Genomic DNA, 18,587 nt, shown 5'->3' with positions numbered 1-18,587 from the left:
AATTAAATTCAAAATAACTTTTATGCAGCGGAAACATAATGTTTTTTTTTTTGGTGCATATATGAATCCCAATCCCACGCACCATCATCACCATGCACATTGCTGAAAAAATGTAAAAAAGAATGAAACAGACGGGTTTCATCTTGTGTGATTTTTATTAAACAATATCCACATATGCTGTCCAAATGAATTCACACATGAATAATACCAAATTAATTCACAGTTGTATAAACTTAATGTCAGACTTTGACTGACTGAAGATGTTTTTTCCAGTTTTGCCAAACGCTGCTTTGCAGAATTACAATACATAACACATCTATTGAAGTGAATTATCTGAACGCATTTGTCTGGTTACCTCCTCCTGCGCGACGCTCTGAGGAGCAGAAATAATTGGACGACAATGTTAAACACCATGATGGGATCTTCTTTTAACAGCATTTTTGTCAAGCAGCACCAGCAGCACCAAATATTTTTTCTCCATCAAACTTTGTTGATAATTAAACAGATTTTTTTTTTTTTCAATTTAGACATTTGCCCAATTTCCTTTTAATGTTGCAGTTACACCACATTAGCAATACCACATAAAACAGCTTTTGGTGGTTGAGGGACTTCCATGGTCAACATGTTCATCAGCTCCTCATGTAGAACGGAGGAACACCACCTGTGATGGGTCATGGTGGTATATATCAACCTGGGTGGGTGACAGGACAGAACTGGTCTCCTCTTCACACTCTGGAGGAATGGACTGTCCATATAATTAATGAAAACAGTCCCACCAAAGCCCTGAGCCTTCCAGCAGTAGGTTGAATCATGCTTCCTATCCAGAGGACTGGAGGGTGGGTGGGGGGTGGGGCGCAGCAGTGGGCTGCTGTTGCTGTAGGGCTTATGGGGTGCACTTTAATGGCCGCCGTGACTTCGCTTTTCTCCGCTCATCCAGTCAAGCCCGATGAATGTCAGGCTCATGGTCATGAATATGAAACCCAGTGCTGTGAAACACGCAGCCTGAAAACCCAAAGGAGATGCGTCAGTACAGAATCACTCCTGACTAACTGTTGTTCTGCTGATTTTTCCCTCTCAGTCACAGAGAGACCTGAACTCACCTGGATCTTTGGTCTGGAGTTCATGGGCTCCTGGTCGGTGGGGATGATGCGGATGTAGAAGAGTCCAGGAAGGATGAAGATCAGACTGGGAGCAGTGGTTGCTCCTGGACACACAGAGGAGGCAAAGTAAATCAGTGCACAGTTTATCTCAGAGGAAGCTACTGGCAGGCTTTGATTTTAAGTCTAATGTCTCACCAGTTATGCCAAAAATGTCTCGAATGTTGGGAACAAGGATGACCAGCAGGTTGACCGCAAACAGCAAACACACGGCGATGGCGATGTGACGGAGCCAGTGGAAGGGCTTTCCTGGAAACAGCAGCTGCAGGAGAGCACGACGGATCTGACAGAAACACAGACGTGAGTTAACACACCACCTCAGTCCGTCAAACACATATCAGAAGAGGCGTGTCAGAGAATTGTTTTATATCATATATAGACATAATGCAATGTGTTTCCATTAGAATTCATCTTCATGTACATGGAAGTTATTAATAAACGAGAACAGTATTTATTAAACCTTTCTGCACAAATGTTTCATATTAAAAGCCTTACTGTCTGCCCTTCCTGGTAGGCTTTTAATATGAAACAATGCACAGGAATGTGTGTGTGTGTGTGTGTGTGTGTGTGTGTGTGTGTGTGTGTGTGTGTGTGTGTGTGTGTGTGTGAAGGCCAGACATGTTCTCACAGGAAACAAGACCACAGGTACAGTGAGAGTGACAGCCACCAGGACGGCCAGCCGAACGCACAGGATCAGAGTGTCCAGGAGATCCACCTTACTGTAGGTATGGAGCAGCTCTGCTTCAGTGTTATCTATGCACACACACACACACACACACACACACACACACACACACACACACATAGACATTGAATCTGTGACTTGTTGGTGCCATTAAACTGAATTATGTTTTGCAGCTGACTTAAAGAGATGTTGCTCTCACCATAGAAGGTCAGATATCCAAATGTGGCCGTGAAGAAGTACATGATGAACATGCCCAGGATGGAAACATTGCCAATATTCTGCATTCTCCTCTTGGTTGGGCTTTAGGGGAACGAAATGACAGATGTTTTAGCAATACAGTACATGAGGTGACGAGAGGGAGGCATGGCTATTGCTATACTTCATTTCAGGAGACGTTATATTTATAGATACAAAATATTATATTGCTTTAAACCCTAAATGTGGAACTAAGTGCGTTCATTGAAAATAAAAAAACAGTTTTACATAATCTGGATAAACTCTTGGTTCACAGATTACTTATAGTAAATCAGACTTACCCTTTAACTGTGATTGATTTTTATAAGTGGGAATTTAAAAACATGTTTAGATTTTGGGCACATCACAAAATTAGGAGAGTCAACACAGTCAAGGATGTGTTTTCACTTCTTGAATATGTGCTGTGGAGAGTGTAAGAATTCAATAACGCGTGCAGCTTACTTGCTGAGTTCAGTGTAAATGGGAAGCACTTCAGGGTGACATACGAAAGCAAATGCCAGGATGGGGATGGTATACGCCGTCTGCAAATAAAGTCACAGAGGAACTTCACTTGGTTGTTTTCCAGGAAGTATATGAACTCTAAAACACATCCAGCCATGTGCTGTGTGTAATATGATGCGCCCACAAATAGTTTCTGACCATACACGTGAGATCTGTTCAGAGCACATTGCAGTGCTCTGAACAGATCTCATCATAAATCAACAGTTCAAACTCAAATCTCAATGTTTGTGTTTTTGTGCTTGAAATTCAGGGAGTTCATCTCTGACCTCTTGATTGTACGTGAAGTATTTGGCGGTGCATGTGTCCTCTGGGACGGCTGTGTTCACAGAGTAGTTGCCAAACACTTCCAGAGGGCAAGCAATGTTGAATCTCTTGTAGATTACCTGATGTGAAGCAGTATAAGAGTTTGAGGAGGTACAACAAATGTTAACGTTACTTTCTTTGGTTACAAAACAACATACCTTTTGATCCTTTTTGCAACATTCCCAAAACATACATTGTTTGGTTGTGATTTTAACTCTTCCTGTCTCTCTATCGTGGTAATTGATATATTGCACCAAGTGGCCACTGCATACATTCCCCAAAAGGGTCAAACAGTACACTGCAGCAGCTGGTGAGGGTAACTCATCTCTGTCAATCTGGGCAAAACCAGAGGGATTACACCTAGAGGTGCTGAGAAGAATAAGCTGCATAACTTGTTTTATTAGGTTTTATTTTTAAAGACTGTTTTATTACTTGAGGTGGGATAATGTAATGAATCTTTGAATATTCTGTTTAGTCTGTAAATTTAAAATGAACAATAAACAAAGTATTGAAGAAAATAAGAATAAACTGAAAGATACAGAGACTATACTAGTTTTAACTGGGACTGTACAATTTTTTCTTCCATTATACTGCAGTTTATGCATTTTACTTTTCTTTAATTAAAACTTCATTTAAGTTTCATTTTAATACCAGTGAACCATAACAAAGTACATGGTCAGTGATGACAAGAAGCATGCTATTTCTTTTTGTTTTGGTTTATAGTTCACAAATACAAAATGTCACTTGGTCCCAGACAAGGGACCGTCTATAAAAAGGGGGTAACAGCTCCCCTGGGCCTTTTATCTTTATTTGAGACATACCTGAGCTGAAGCCAGTTTTTATTTGGTTTCTGGTGTGACATTTGTACGTTTTATATGTCCACATTGTGGTATATGAATGTTATTTCTCGGAGACATAGTTGAATGGTGTCATGATCACAGTTGGTATAGTTACCACCCGTAGGCACTCAGTATATCTTGTTGCCTGTTAGTAACCACTACAGCTTAGCGCTAATTTCCTTAGACATAATAATAAATTATTTCTCTGGCACCACCTGTACTGTGACAGTAGCCATTAAGTTACATGTGACGACCTACAGACTCACCGCAGAGAGGAAGAAGACCATGCACGAGAGAGAGAATCCACTGGTGTAACCCAGATACCCTGCAGAACGCAAAAACGCAGAACATCAAAATAACAATTACACCTAGGCAATGTTGCTTTGAGAGTTATTATGTTAGAACAGATTTTATTTGCATTTCTTTTGGCTTTTTTGAATCATACCGAGAGCAGAACCAGTATTTTGTCTCCTACAGCTTTGTGAAGCTGTGTCTGTATCAAAAGCAGCTTACACCATATAAGGAAACACAACCCTCTAAAGACTTGATAATATTAATGTCCTTTTCGTACACAAACTGCCAAAAACATAAGACTGACGAGTTGTTGAGTGTGACGAAGTTGAGTGGAAGTGACGTACCCAGGTGTTTCATCAAGGCCAGCGGGAGGATGATGCAGGCAGTGACGATGATAATGAGGTAGTTTCCATTCATGAACCAGTCGCTACGGGCAGAACACAAGACAACACACACACACACACACACACAGAGTAAAGCATACTCACAAACAGTGTAAACACAAGGTTAAAAGAACAAAAGCGACGTCTGCTCCGTCATAAAGTGACAATTTTTCAACTCGCTCCAGGGACAGAGGGACAGGAGGTCAAATGTATGATGGGATATATTTTCTTTTTTCCAGCCCATACACACAGATGAGCAGCTGCAGTGTGAATCATTGGTCATACACCTCCCTGTGTCCATTGTGTTTACTCAGAAAAAACTACAAGATTTAAACAATCATAACACGGAAACACACAAGAAAGTTGCTATATTGTTAATGCTGCCATACAGCTCCATTGTTGTCCAAAAAAAAAAACCACATCAATGAGCCACTCTGTTGCACTGTTCCTTCATCACCACGAACACACGCTGAATCTATTTTCACGTCGTGCTGCGAGGGATCAGCGAAGCCTGCGAGCTAGTTCAACTAAACTTGGTATACTCACATGACATATTCCTACCACTGCAACACATATTCAACGCACCCTTTAAATCACCAGCTGTCAGTGCTCGCCTGTGGGCTCAGAGTACCTTCCCTCTCTCTTTGTGAATTGTGATGAAGTCATAACCTAACATTAACTCTCTACATACTCTACATTCACATAATAATACACATGTGACTTGGCTGACTGACCATGTTCACTAAAGCAACAAATGCAGATTAATCCACCGCTAGAAATAGTTCCCAACAAATTATGTCTTCCTGTTTGAGTAATACTTGAAAAAACTGGTGGCCTTTTTCTTTAAGAAATTATTATTTTTAAGTTTGTGTCTTCATTAAGAATCATTGGGTTTGTAACTGAGCATTATAGACAGAGGAGAGAAGTCAGAAAGTGTTGAGAGACTAACACACTGTTGTCCTTTCATCTTTTATCTTTGACCTCTTGGATGTCTGTAATGGACACACATGATGAAACTGATATCAAATGTTATACATTTTGTTGATTGTAAGCAGTACTCACTCAGTGCTGGATGTCTGGCCAAGAAAGGCTTGGATGACCAGCGGTAACTCATATTTCACAATGAAAAGGTAGCTGGACATGGCTGCAGGAGAGGAAAACATAGACAGCCTGAAGAAAGAGTTTTTATTAGTGCACATAGCCACATGTATTTACATGTTCCCTCAAAACAGTGATGTTCATCACTTACTCCACCTAGTCATATCACATAAACATTTCAAACAGCAGACCTATTACCCAGTGTCTTACCTCCAATGTTATGTAACGTTATGATGACTGCTGCTAGAATCTTCCCTGCATGACCAAAAGCTCTGAAGCCCAGCTGTTCATAGGCACGAATACCTGAGGAGACCAGTACCAGAGAACCATGTTAACACACTGTGGACATTTAGACATCACAGGAGTACTGGCCTTATAAACAGAACAGGGGAAGTGAAGAGACAAAGACACGGGCCTTGTAAACATTCAGAGCCTTGAGACTAAACTCAGGTTTCACTCAGATATTTTCTAAATGTATTTCAGCCTTACCAACAACTCCAGCACTGCGTAGTAGCAGATGGACGGAATAACAGGACAGACAAGCAATACACGTCAACAGGATCCTGTAAAACACAACAGATATGGTAGGTAATGTCATTATTGTCACTTCTTACATGTTGATTAGTTCCAGTATTGTACCACAGATTTGAAGTCTTAAACAAGTAAATTAATTCTAAAAGCTGTAGGCAGCCATTACAGTGTGATTACCACTGAAGAGATATATTTTTATATATTTATATATTTTTTATATTTTATAAATATGTTACTTATACATATACAGTTTGACATGCCCTCCTTTCACTTCCTCTTGGTTCACCATACCACCTGAGTGGCCACTTAAAGGAAGGATTCATACCTTTTCAATTCTGTCATAAAGCAATAAATGTCAACACTATAACAATATATATATATATATATATATATATATATATATATAAAACAATAAAAATAAAATAATTACAAAACAAATTACACTCTGTCATTGTTAATTTCTGTACTGCTTTGGCAATATAAATTTCTGATCTGTCATGTCAATAAAGTTTATTTTGAATTTGAATTTGAGAGGGGTATGAAACACAATGTCATGCTGTATTTGATACAAGGTAAAATTCAGAAGAATAAAAATTAAAAACACTCAAAATTCAAAGCAATTGTCAAGATTTTCTTTTATCCATGAAATGTAGATTACATCACGTTTTTTGTTGAGTCACAATCACAGTGTAAACATGTTGACAGCCGTGGAATTAAAACTGTAGTGGTCCCAACTGGACAGTGATCTTCTGTTTGTGTTTGCACAACGTCAGTAAAGATTATAAAGTCAAGAAGAGTCCAGTATCCGTCATCATAGGTTGGAAGCATATTTCACCACCACCTCACTGATGCTCGTTTGTAACCCCTGTGAAACATAGGGCTACTAAAAGCTTATATGTCGTTTAGGAGAGTAGGTGCATGTTGTTTTCTGTGGGAGCACAATACACCCTGCACACCTGGTGTTGGTGACGCTATCTACTGTCATCCTACATCATCCCCGCACTTTGCCTCGTGACCTGAAACGTCTTGAGAACGTGCCGCAGATCAGCTAAATAAGTCTTGGTAAGAAACAGCACCGAATAATCGTAATAATCTTAATGTTTCACGTGTCAGCTCTAATAAACTACTCTTTTATTAGAATCCTGACTGTGAACTTGAGGGAGGCCGCTTCTGTCGTTGAGTTGTTGGTGTTGAAATCCCGGTGAGTCGAAGCAAACATTCTTAGCTAGTCTGTTGCTAGCCACTGTGAAGAGAGATAATACACGATACTTGCTGTTCAAGTTCAGATAGTTTTCATAAAAACCAATTGATGTTATGAGAATATTGTCTAATGTTACCACTGTTTGATGCGTTTTCTTACCATTGTTGTAATGTTATGAAAAGATCGCTAACGCTAATCGCGAGTGCTAATTGCTAGCGCCAATCGAGGCTAACCGCTAGCCGTTGGCCTGTGTCGGAAGTGCGTCATTGTGATTAAGTAGCGCCAATTGCTGGTTTGATTAGTAGAATATCTGGCATAGCTATATAAAATGTTAAAGGCGCACACTTATCCCATTTACATTACAGCCATTTGTTAGTGGAGTTTATATGTAATAATGTAATTCATATTCATGTTTAAGAGGAACATTAAAATGTGATGTATGCAGCTGATTGAAGTATATCCTTTAGTTATTGGTTATACTGCACATTATAAGATGGGAGGGAAAAAGTTGATGAGGTCTCATGTCAGACAGAGAACAGAGTTACTTATCATTCTGCACTATTTATGTAGATTGTTTTTTGTTTTAACAGATAAAATCTGTGAGGAATCTGTGATGGAGAGCCGAGCCTGTGAGATTGTGGATGAATGTGGAAACGGTGAGGCCAACCGTAGGATCAGTCCATAGAGGACATCGAGACCAGCTTGATTAATTCACACGGACTCCAGATAAGGACACACGCACACTATTAACTGCAGGACATCCAACACACACAGCACACACACCTGCACAGGGACAAAGAAACTGAACTCTTGGTTTTCTGTCTCCATAATTTCAAAGAAGTATTAGAGTTGAGGATCTCAGCTTGAAGGGAACTGATTATTAAAAAAATTTTGACAGAAATTGTAATGCAGTGTAAATTGTATTATTGCTGTGGAGCAATAAATCTGTCAACTGTTAAACGTCATTCTAACTCCTCTTGTGAGTTTTTAAAGGCAAACCGCTCCTCGAACCTAGGTAGATGTTAGCATCTCTGTTATTTCTATAGATCAAGACTAGAGGTGCTACAGTAACATAACATAACTAAATGTGGCATGAGCAGTAAGTAAATGTTGTGTAACATTTACCTTGACTCCTCTGTCGTATGTCTGTTTGTCTACTGTGTGTGTTTTTCAGGGAAACACTGAGGTACAGAACGTGTATGTGGATGTGTGTGTGTCATGTTCAGTAGTACTCTCTGTACCAAAGTATGTACATCTGCGGTACTCACAGGAAAAGGACAATGCCGGTGTTCGACATGGCATATGACAGACCCAGAATGCCGCTGCCCATGATGGCATTGCTCAGGTTGAAGACAGACATCCCAAATGAGGTTTTACCCTCAAACTGAAAAAGACATAAGATGGAAATATTAACTTCAAAGACACATTAACAATGATTTTATGTTGGGCTGCATGACATTTCATTCACCTTCTCACAACATTAAACAATGACATGACATGTGAAAAACCATTTGTCTGTTTAACCCTAAAACGCCTACAACAGCTACAATGCTGCTATGAAAATCACACACCATTCTGCTGGTTTCAGGAGTGTCATCAAATATTTTGATGACTTTGAATCCAAGACTGAGTAAAAAAGAAAATGTTGTGCAGACAGTACAAATTACAGTAAGATGGTGAATATCACTGCAGACTCACTGTTTCACAGATGGATATTTGTGGAGATATAGATATTAGAAAAATATAGAGTAATGGAGCTCTGAACTGACCGTGGGCTCCAGTGAGTCCAGTTTTTATAGAATAAGTTGTAAGCAGAAGACAGAAGGAACCTAGTCTGAGTTTATTTAGCAGGGTAATGTTTTGTAGCTTTGTTTTCTGATAAATCCTCAAAGTCTGTGAATAGCTCAGATCTGCAGAATTTTTTACAGAAAGGAAATAGAAATATATCTGGTGTTGTATTTGCTGCTTTACTGTTTAATGTGTTGTTCTACAAATCATCATTTATTTTATCCTCCGTTTACTACATGACTCTTGTACTGTGCGACACAGGCTGTATGTGATGGTGTCTCCAGATGGGTTTTGGTGATCCTGTCTGAGTCTAAAGTCCCGGGTTGATTTTTCTTTCCACTCTGTCCCTGCTCTTATCACATGACCTGTGGAGCAGCAACATGCTGCATGGCCTCTGCCTCTATCTCATACTCACATCTGTGAACTGTGGTCTCTTTGATCCATCACTGTGCTGCAGGAATTTTTCTTTCTCTGGTGGGATTCTGCAACATCGACCACAAAGAAACAAGAAACACGCCTTACACTTTGAATATGTACTTTAAAATATATACTTGATGTGCAATGAATTCATGGCGAGTCAGTGAAGTAGGAAATAGGAAACTTACCCTCCTTCCACAGCATCGTCATGGTGGTGATTACCATTTGACAGCTTCTGCAGCTCCATACTTATGACAGGTTCAGTTACTTCTTCAGATGGATGGAAAATTTCAGAAGAATAAAAGAGGTGAAAAGGTGAAATCTGAAGAAAAGAAGAAACAAATAACAAGCAACTTAAAACCACCTCAAGGAGAATGTTCCCATGTGCAGTCTACACTTTGGTGGAAAAAGTCAGTGAACTCTTGGATTTAATAATTGGTTGAACCTCCTTTGGCTCCACTAAGCTGAAACCAGCTCCTCCAGTTGCTGCTGATCAGAGCTGCTCAGGAGGAAGTTTGGACCATTCTGCCTTATAGAGCTGCTTCAGCTCAGACAGACTCTCAGGATGTCTGGTGTGAGCGACTCTGAGCTCAGTCCACAGCATCTCTACTGGATTCAGGTCTAGGCTCTGACTGGACGACTCCAGAAGGTGGATTTCCTTTGAAGTTTAGGGTCATTGTTCTGCTGCATCAGCAGCTTCTCCTGAGCTTCAGCAGGTGGACGGCCACTCTGACATTATCCTATAAGAGACCTTGATAAACTGGGGGTTTCATTTTCCCCTCGATGATTTGGAGCTGTCGCAGATCATTATTCTCCCTCCACCCTGCTTCACCTTAGAGATGATGTTTTCATGTTGGTGTGCAGAGCCCCTTTACACTACACATAGAGCTGCATGCTCTTCTGAATAGTTCAACCTGTTTGTTTTTTTCCAACCACATTGTCAATGTTTGAGTGATGTTTCTAATATGAACGAGAACAGCAGAATCATTTGTGTGTGTTATTAGGTAAAATAGATTGTCTTTGTTCATTATTGAAACTTAGATGAAGATCTGATCAGATTTTAGGACAAATTTATACATAGATGGAGAGAGATGGATAGAAAGAGCTACTTTTCTTGCCACTGTATGTGTGTAGAGGTCTGAATGGTTATATCAAAGCCTGATGATGTTTTCAGGCGAGAGATAAGATAAACTCGGTGAGTAACAACACATTGCAGCTAAACAGCTTCTCTGTGACTGTGATTCATTTCCTAATACATTTGGGGAGCTTTGTTGTCCATATGAAAAGAGCTGCTCTCCACATGTTAACCCAGCAGGGAGAAAGTGAATTACACAAACAGTTCAGCAGCTATCTTCAAATCCCATCCCCTCAGTATCAAAGTACACATCTGAGCCCACAGAGCTACAAACATACACCTCTCCATGTGTCTGTGTTTGGTTTGAATGTACCAAACAAGCACTGCAGTATCCATCCACACACACTTCAGGTCAAACACTGATAACATGTCGTTCACATCTGGTTACAGTTGGTATTATCTTCATCTTGTAGTGTTTGTACTATTAAAAACTGAGCCAAACATTACAAGGCAAATCTAATTAGAGCTGAAACAATTAGTCAATTAGTCAACTGACAGAAAGTAATTCTGCTGATATTTTGATTATTAGTTTAAACAATTTCTGAGGAGAAAAAATGAGTGGAACGACCCTGTGCTGAGTTAACTTTCCCTGCTGATGGTTCTGTTGAGCTACATCTGTCAGCTATTTTACAAAATAAATGGTGAATATTTAAGAACAAAGACACACTGGCATTCAGAGAACTAAACTTTGCCAGGTAGTTATATCGCCTGTTCAGCTAAATGAGCAGCTAAATATTTTGTACAATGCGCTTTACTCATAAAATTAATACAGCTGTTGACAGAACAAAGCTTTAGCCAGAACTGTAATAAATTAAAATTACACTTTGTATTGACGGTACACAGTATTTTTTCCAGACCGACTGAAAAGCTACGTTGCCCTGTAGATAAGAGGTTAGAGAGAAGCCAAGTCTGAACAGCTCAGTTGTGGACATGTTTTCCCTGCAGGCCACAGAAATGACAGAGTGATAACAGCTGAGCGTGACCTCGCTGCTCAAGCATGACTGAGCTGGGTCCTCAGACATTGACATTTTGTACAGTAGTTGTCACATGGACTCTATTTGTAAATACCGTCCCTGTGCAGAGAGACATTTTACATTTTCATGCACTTTGCTTTATTGGCATCAATGAATATATTCGATTCATGTTTCCTGGAGAGAAGTCAGACAAATTGTAATTATTTTAATACAGGTGGTGGTGGTCAGGGGGAACATTAAACAGTTATGTACTAGTCTTTATACTGGAAATAATTAACTGAGGTTTGTGTACTTGAAGGTATCACTTATAAAACTGTAAACCGAAGTGACACTGTAACGTAGCCATGTAAACTGGAGAGCTGCCACTTAAACACACAGTCTTCTAGGGGTCTCTTAATCAAAACAATAACTAAAGATGGCGTTTGGAGACATTGTGAAGTAGCGTGGGATCATGGGAGTTGTTGTCTTCACCACCATTGCCGTCAGCTTCTCTCCTGGATTCCAGACCAGGTGATTATAACCAGTAAAAACACTGAATAAAGCAGTTTTCACATTAAAGATTAGTGATTCACCAACGCAGCCGAATTATCCAAAGAGGTCTCCTCCACTCCGTAACAAACAGACCAGGGAATTAAATCCAGTAGAAACCCTGAATAAAGCAGTTTGACATTAGAAATCAGTGATTGACTGACGCTCTTTGGCGGACACATGACGTCTCAGAGTGGATTGGAGCTGAACTGTCCAACATTTGCTCAGCTTTATTCTCTGATAACTTAAGATCAAGACGTTTGATGACTAAAATCCTGCACCTGGTTAAAATATATAGTTGAAAACCAAGGTGTAAAAAGTGTCTAAAAAAGGTGAATTAAAATGGTATAAAAGTAAATTTTGAGCTTCTGGCAAACAACCACAACACTGACACATGAGCATAGAGGATAGGATGTCATTGACAGGCGACCACATGAAACAGACCATTAAAATGATTAAAATCACAGATTTCTCTCGTTGGAAAAGTGCTGGAAACATTTGGGATATTGTAAGAACACAACTCAGCAAAATATATAACATAGGTCTAATTATTTTTAGACACTTTAATATGGAAAAGTTACATATTGCAACTGTAAATTGGGGGACTGTGTGTTTTAGATCAGGTTCTGTCTGTTCACGGAGCATTTGTCTCATTGTAATGATGCTATGCTTCAGTTAAAGTGTCTGATCCAGTCATTCTGCAATTCCATTTTTGATTTGTTTGAAGTTGATGAATGATGCATTTCTGTTGTTTATAGCAAATATCACATGATTATTACCTTTATATAATTATTATAATTTAAATTAGGTGACTACATCAAACCATTTTGGGCAATGTCCCATTCTAAATGCAAGTTGTCAATGTTAAAGAAAATTGTCTGCGACAGGAGAGTTTACATAAAAGTCAAAGTCAAACAGTTTCCCGTGGCTATCTGCTCACCTGACACTATTTGACTTATTGTGATGCATGGACACCCACCCATCCTGTGCACCAATCAGGCTCAAGAGCTTCTTGCCAAATCTTTTTGGCCAAAGTCACATTTACAGCTGTAAACAGAAACAGCCTCTGTGCTGCTGTAGCATGTGCTCCCAGTTAATACAAATCTAATGTTCAAGCTTTGCTAATGCTGGAAAGACACAGTATATGTACGTGTTAAATATCCATATGTGGGTTTAACCGATTCTGGTCAACATGGAAACCAGCTGGTGTAAAGCACTCCACACATACAACCTGAACTGAACAGATGCCAGATAGTTAAAGGTTAGAGGATTAGTTTCAATATTTAGGGAGCACTTTTGCTTCCTTACCGTCAGTGAAACGTTCAGGTTTTCAGAAGTACAGAGCTCGAGTCAGGACGTGGTTAGCCTAGCTTAGCATAGAGACTGGAAGCAGGGGGGGCAGCTAGCCCGGCTCTGTCCACAGCTCAAAAATACACAACAAACGCCTCTGAAGATCACTGATTAACATGGAAATGTTTTTTACACCTCTATTTTTGTCTGAGGTTCACATTTGGAGGACAATACTTTTTTGACATTATCCAAACATCTTCATAATCCTACAGAAAGAAAATGTGACCCTTTAACTATTTTACTAATTTTACTGCATAGAAAAGACAGTGTGTCCCCCACAGTGAGGTAAGAGGGAACATACAGTGTACAATGTGTGCCTGATTGAGGCCCTGCCCTATTCTCCTAGTTAGGAATGTGTAGATTTACATCTTACGTAATATGTCATCTTTTTTTGTGTTTGTGTTTTTGAGCAGCACATTAACTCAATCTGAGACCTTAAGTATGACAAGTATGACAACATCAGCTGAGGCTCATATTTACTTCAACATCAGCAAAAAAAAAATCTGTTTTGTTGTCATGTGTAGCCACTGACATGTCAATGCTAGTAAATAAGTGTATTATTTCACAGATATCAGAAAAATATCTCTACATCAAGACTTGTCATGTATCATTTCAGATGTAAATTATTAAAAAAGAAAAATGTTGGAAAATAATCCGAGTCAAAATAAAAGGGGAAAATTTATATTTACACACTACAGAAGAACCCATCTAACCTCGCTGCCACACAGATGAGTCTGAATACTGCCCCCTGGCTTTGTTAACAAAGTTATTATAACAGTAATTAATTTAGAAAAGAGTTTGTAACAAAACTTATATAGTTAATAGATTGAAATGATGTTATAATCTCAAGAACAATTATGCTCAAGCTTGTTTTGGTAAATTAAGTTACTTTAAATAAATTTATATAAAAAAAATAAAAGAGCTGAATGATCAGAACTGATCACATCTGGAGCACAGCAGCAATACATAGAACTGCATTTCTAGAACTTGTTTTTATGAGTCTGATAAACCTTTTCAAAACCAAAGCACAAGTTGGTGTCTGTAACAAAGCTCCACTCTCCTCCCATGGTCCTTCACTCTTCCTAAGCAGACCCTCTCAAGTGGTCAAAACACGTGGCAGCACAGTAGCTCCAACTCAGCCAGAAGAATGGAAGGACTTACCTCCAGAAACAGGCCCAGCTGACTCTGTGAAGCAGAGGGGGACCCTGCGTGGTGAAGTCCTGGGATCAGTGTGTAGTTTGGGCTGGGGAGGTGATAACACTGTCCTGTTTTTGGAGCCCAGCAGAGAAGCACAGAGCGTCTCGGGGAGAGGGTGGGGAGAGGGGAGCAAATGTGTCAGCAGGCAGAAAGGAGGGAGGGCTGCTGAAAATGACGGTTTCAAGTTTCTTGTGATGTCACATGTAGAGGCACTCCTCTTCCTTTCCAAAAGAAAGAAAGACAGAAAACAGGTTAAGTGTGACTTTCTGTCAGGGGTCTGCTGATGGATTGCTGTGTTGGGAATTCACCGGGCGTCTATGGTCTGCTCAAACATACTGGGCCTCTCAAATTTTTTCCATGTTTCAACTCTATTCCCACTCACTACCTCCGAGTTATGGTAACAGTGGAAATATGGTGAGGTGATCAGCAGTGTTGCATAAGAGCCTGGCTGCTGGTGGTGGCTCTGCATCAGAAGTAAACTGGAAAAATCCAGCTCTGTTCGATCAATGTGGAAATGTTCCACAGGAAGGTAAATATATAAACCAGCGTTCCCCAAAAAGAATCTGAGGTGAGTCCTGTAGCTGAACGGAGCTGTTGTGAACCAACAGGTGGTCCGGCACACACACATTCCCACCATTAATTTGGTGTCGTTTCCACACAGGAAAACGTGTATGTGTGTGTGTGTGTGTGTATAGAAATTCAGAGGCGCTTAGTTGTTCAGTGCAGGACATTAATGGAGTATTATTCTACCGCACTGTTGAGAAGTTGCAGTTTACCTCTGGTGATAAATCTAAACCAACGTTTCAAAACAGCCCATTACAAACCTATGGCAGCAGAAGTGGATTAAAGGCGTATTCCAGTAATTTAATATGTCACTTCCATAAAGTTGAAAGACTCACAAGGGACAGTGTAAAAAAGTATGGTCAAAATCAAAGAGACAGAGGTTGAAATATTCAGACTTTAGATACGGGTCAGTCTCCAAAAACCCGGGATCCTACATTTCCCATAATGCAAGTCACAAGGGTTTTTCATTAGACACATTCATTAGTTACTCCTAGTCTTTCAAACTCCACACCTTCAGTTTGTAAAACAGATTTTCTGTTAGAGGTCTGTTATCTCCAAGAACCAGCGGAGATAAAAATCCTGATGACTCCAGCAACACAGAAAACGCACCCCAATATTTGAGAGAACAGTGCCCTCTTCAGTAACCAGGTGGTAAAATTATGTATATACACTGTATGTATATATAGTCAAAAGTTAAGTAGAATTAAAAAAAAAATAATAATAATATCATGTGGCCCTAATCCTCTCCTGTAGGGCGGGAATACAGAAATCACACCAGAAATCAAAAAGCCACTGAATATTTACCCAGTGTCGGGTATCTGTCACCACAATTAAATGTATAAGAATTGAATAAAATCAAAAATAAACCCTAACCCTCTAAATACAGTCTCAAAAATTAGAAATAGATTTTTATCATGAATTTAAGTTTTTAGACGACACTGAATGTGTGATTGAGACATCTCTACTTTTCATTGTGCACTTTTTAAAGAAATGTTAATAAACATACCTATAAATCTATACAGTACATTGCAGTGCTGATTGTGGTCGTAATAATGATACATGATGTGACATGACAGAGCAGAACCGGTCCATGTATGTTCGCATGCTGACGGTGGTGTTTATCTCACGGCAGTACTGCAGCTAAGCCTCCCAGAGCTGTTCACAGAGGAACCGCCCCTCCCTCTACACCATCAGATAAGGACGCCCTGCGTCTGACAATTTCTGTTACTTCCCAAAACCGTCAAACCAACATTCACGTCCACTTCAGGCCCTGATTGGTCGGCTGTGTTGGAGGTGAAACAGGAGCCAGCGACTGAACTTCTCTCAGCTCGTTTTTCATTCTTTACACGAGTACTTCTGTTACTTTTCACGTGAACAGCTGAGGTCAACACTATAAATGTCTTCGTGGAGAGACCGAGAATGTGCCCTGTGAGCCTCATATTTAAATGATTTTGCGTCTTCCCTATGATGGCTGGCTTTTCACTTCGTCTTTCAGTGTAACTGTTCTCGCCAACTATTTAACGTTTGATGTCTGATGTCGTTGGATGAGTCGGTTCGTTTGGAGCGTTCTCATCCTGCAGGCTCACACGCAAATACAAAATATACTAAATTGTATTTAAAGTCATGGATAACTGTTGAACGACTATTGAAATGTTCAGGTTGTTCATGATTGTTTGTTCAGTTTCAGTACATCAGGTCACATGTCAGGCATGTTGGCATCAGTGAGACGTTCTCCACTGACTCTGCTGAGTGGATGTAAAAATAGCTGCTGTGCTCAGAGGATTAGTGAGAGAGAGCCTCTCACCTGGACCAACACGAGGGACACACACACACACACACACACACACACACACATACACACACACACACACACACACACACACATACACACACACTGCTTTAGAACGTTTGTATAGTGATGCAGGATTGTGTCAGGGGCCTCTGTTCACATCTGTACGTAAATACAGCACTAGAGTGAAGAGTTAATACCAAACTGTGAAATGAATCAGGAATCTGTTATTCTCATTGTGTCAGCTGTTTTTCAGATTTCAGTCTCCTCCATCCTCCTTTTTTTAGCCTCTGTTTACATTTTGGAAAATTAATTTTTTCTGAATTAGCTATTAGCAGTAAATTTTTGCCGAGTACCACTGGACATACTGACAGTTATCAGTGAGTTACTTTGATACCGAAGAAATCTTAAAAACCTGATGATTCTCAGGTAAAATCTGTAGCGTTAATGTCCCGTTAATCTGCTTATAATTAGGTGGGATTGCTGTTCTTCTCAGGTTCAAAAATTCTTTATTATTCCACTGTTTTTTGATTCGTGTCTCCTTCATACACAGAAAACGTTCAAACTTTCAGCTCAATTGGGACATTATTGGATGTATTCAGTTTTTTTTTATATATTTCATACTTTCCAAAGTATTCAGTGTTTTTCTGGCATTTCTCCCATTAAGATAAATGGATGAAATGTTCAAAATCTCCAGTTTTCCACAACTTTTCATGCGTTTTTCAACCCCTTCTACTCATTCATACTTTCAGCTAGAAACTCCATTCAAAACTCAAAATGTTCAAAACATTTTTAAAATCGCTGCACCTCCCACATTTTTGACACCACAAACAAATATTTCATATCAGTGCGTTCAGCAGAGTCTCCTCTCAGCAAATGTTACGCTTTAGGTGGTATGAGTTAATGTTCTAAGCCAGAGTTTAGAGGTGTGTCTCACCATCATCCCTCTTTTAACCAGGTGTACTTAAGCAGTTATCATCACCATAGAAACCATTAACTGCAGCTGGTCACACAAAACCGATTCAGATCAGCTGATTAGACTCGCACACACACATAAGCACACAGACGCACAGATATCTGATAACCACAAAGACACACACCCGCACAAACGTACAAGCTACCTGATACCAGCATACCAACAGCCCAGAGCACCAGTCATCCATTAAACGTTGTAGTTTAGCTCCAGATGTTCCTGAAACAATGAAGTTTAGCCTCCATGGAACTGACTGAAGTGACTCTTAGAGAAACTTTCAAACCCAGTCTCATTCAGCCTCTGTCTACACATTCTTACTTCCCTTAAAAGCACCATTCAAACTTTAAACAGGTCACAACCATGTGAACTTAATAATATATTTATCTATAATCTTCATACATTTTCCGTAATCTCAGTTCAAATTGTACATTTCAGGCCATTAATAAAGCAATGTTGTTTGAATTACACTGTAAAAACCAAACCATCCCCAATTTTTGTAAAGTCCACTGAAATGATCAGGACTGTTAAAATGACTTGTTCACTTGATAGAAACACTCATCCCTTGTGAGCTTCACATAATTGTTTTATGTTTATATATGTTTATTCTTTTTATTTACTTGAATTT

The 18,587-nt window shown here is 39.6% G+C and overlaps 1 protein-coding gene and 1 long non-coding RNA gene across 2 annotated transcripts; one reads left to right on the top strand and one right to left on the bottom strand.

The window, feature by feature from the left end:
* Positions 1–136: 136 nt before the first annotated feature.
* Positions 137–14,756, bottom strand: slc38a5b (solute carrier family 38 member 5b). Its single transcript, XM_023411521.2, has 16 exons — positions 14,601–14,756; positions 9,641–9,774; positions 9,451–9,517; positions 8,516–8,631; positions 6,005–6,078; positions 5,726–5,818; positions 5,480–5,561; positions 4,379–4,461; positions 4,007–4,065; positions 2,865–2,981; positions 2,539–2,618; positions 2,042–2,142; positions 1,786–1,910; positions 1,296–1,440; positions 1,101–1,204; positions 137–1,002 (listed from the first exon to the last, which is right to left on the bottom strand). Exons 2-16 carry the CDS (start codon positions 9,697–9,699, stop codon positions 898–900), a joined length of 1,410 nt encoding a protein of 469 aa, XP_023267289.1. The 5' UTR covers positions 9,700–9,774; positions 14,601–14,756; the 3' UTR covers positions 137–897.
* Positions 6,772–8,505, top strand: LOC111658877 (uncharacterized). The gene is made up of 3 exons (XR_002761034.2): positions 6,772–7,108; positions 7,185–7,247; positions 7,838–8,505. It is a non-coding gene; the product is annotated as an uncharacterized LOC111658877 (long non-coding RNA).
* Positions 14,757–18,587: the final 3,831 nt, after the last annotated feature.

The sequence above is a fragment of the Seriola lalandi genome, unplaced genomic scaffold, assembly GCF_002814215.2.
Source record: "Seriola lalandi dorsalis isolate HSWRI2012SDOR001 ecotype SW California unplaced genomic scaffold, Sedor1 jcf7180002054469, whole genome shotgun sequence".
Classification (NCBI taxonomy): domain Eukaryota; kingdom Metazoa; phylum Chordata; class Actinopteri; order Carangiformes; family Carangidae; genus Seriola; species Seriola lalandi.
Note: the sequence above shows the minus strand (reverse complement) of the source record. Positions and strands in the feature narration are given on the sequence as shown.

Bases quoted from the DNA above. Each gene is read 5' to 3' on its own strand.
- slc38a5b (XM_023411521.2), bottom strand. From the start codon at position 9,699: ATGGAGCTGCAGAAGCTGTCAAATGGTAATCACCACCATGACGATGCT. The intron at 8,632-9,450 runs GTGAGTATGAGA...TGTCTTTTTCAG, and splicing joins AGAGACCACAGTTCACAGAT to TTTGAGGGTAAAACCTCATT. The intron at 1,441-1,785 runs GTGAGAACATGT...TGTTTCTGTCAG, and splicing joins TACCTGTGGTCTTGTTTCCT to ATCCGTCGTGCTCTCCTGCA.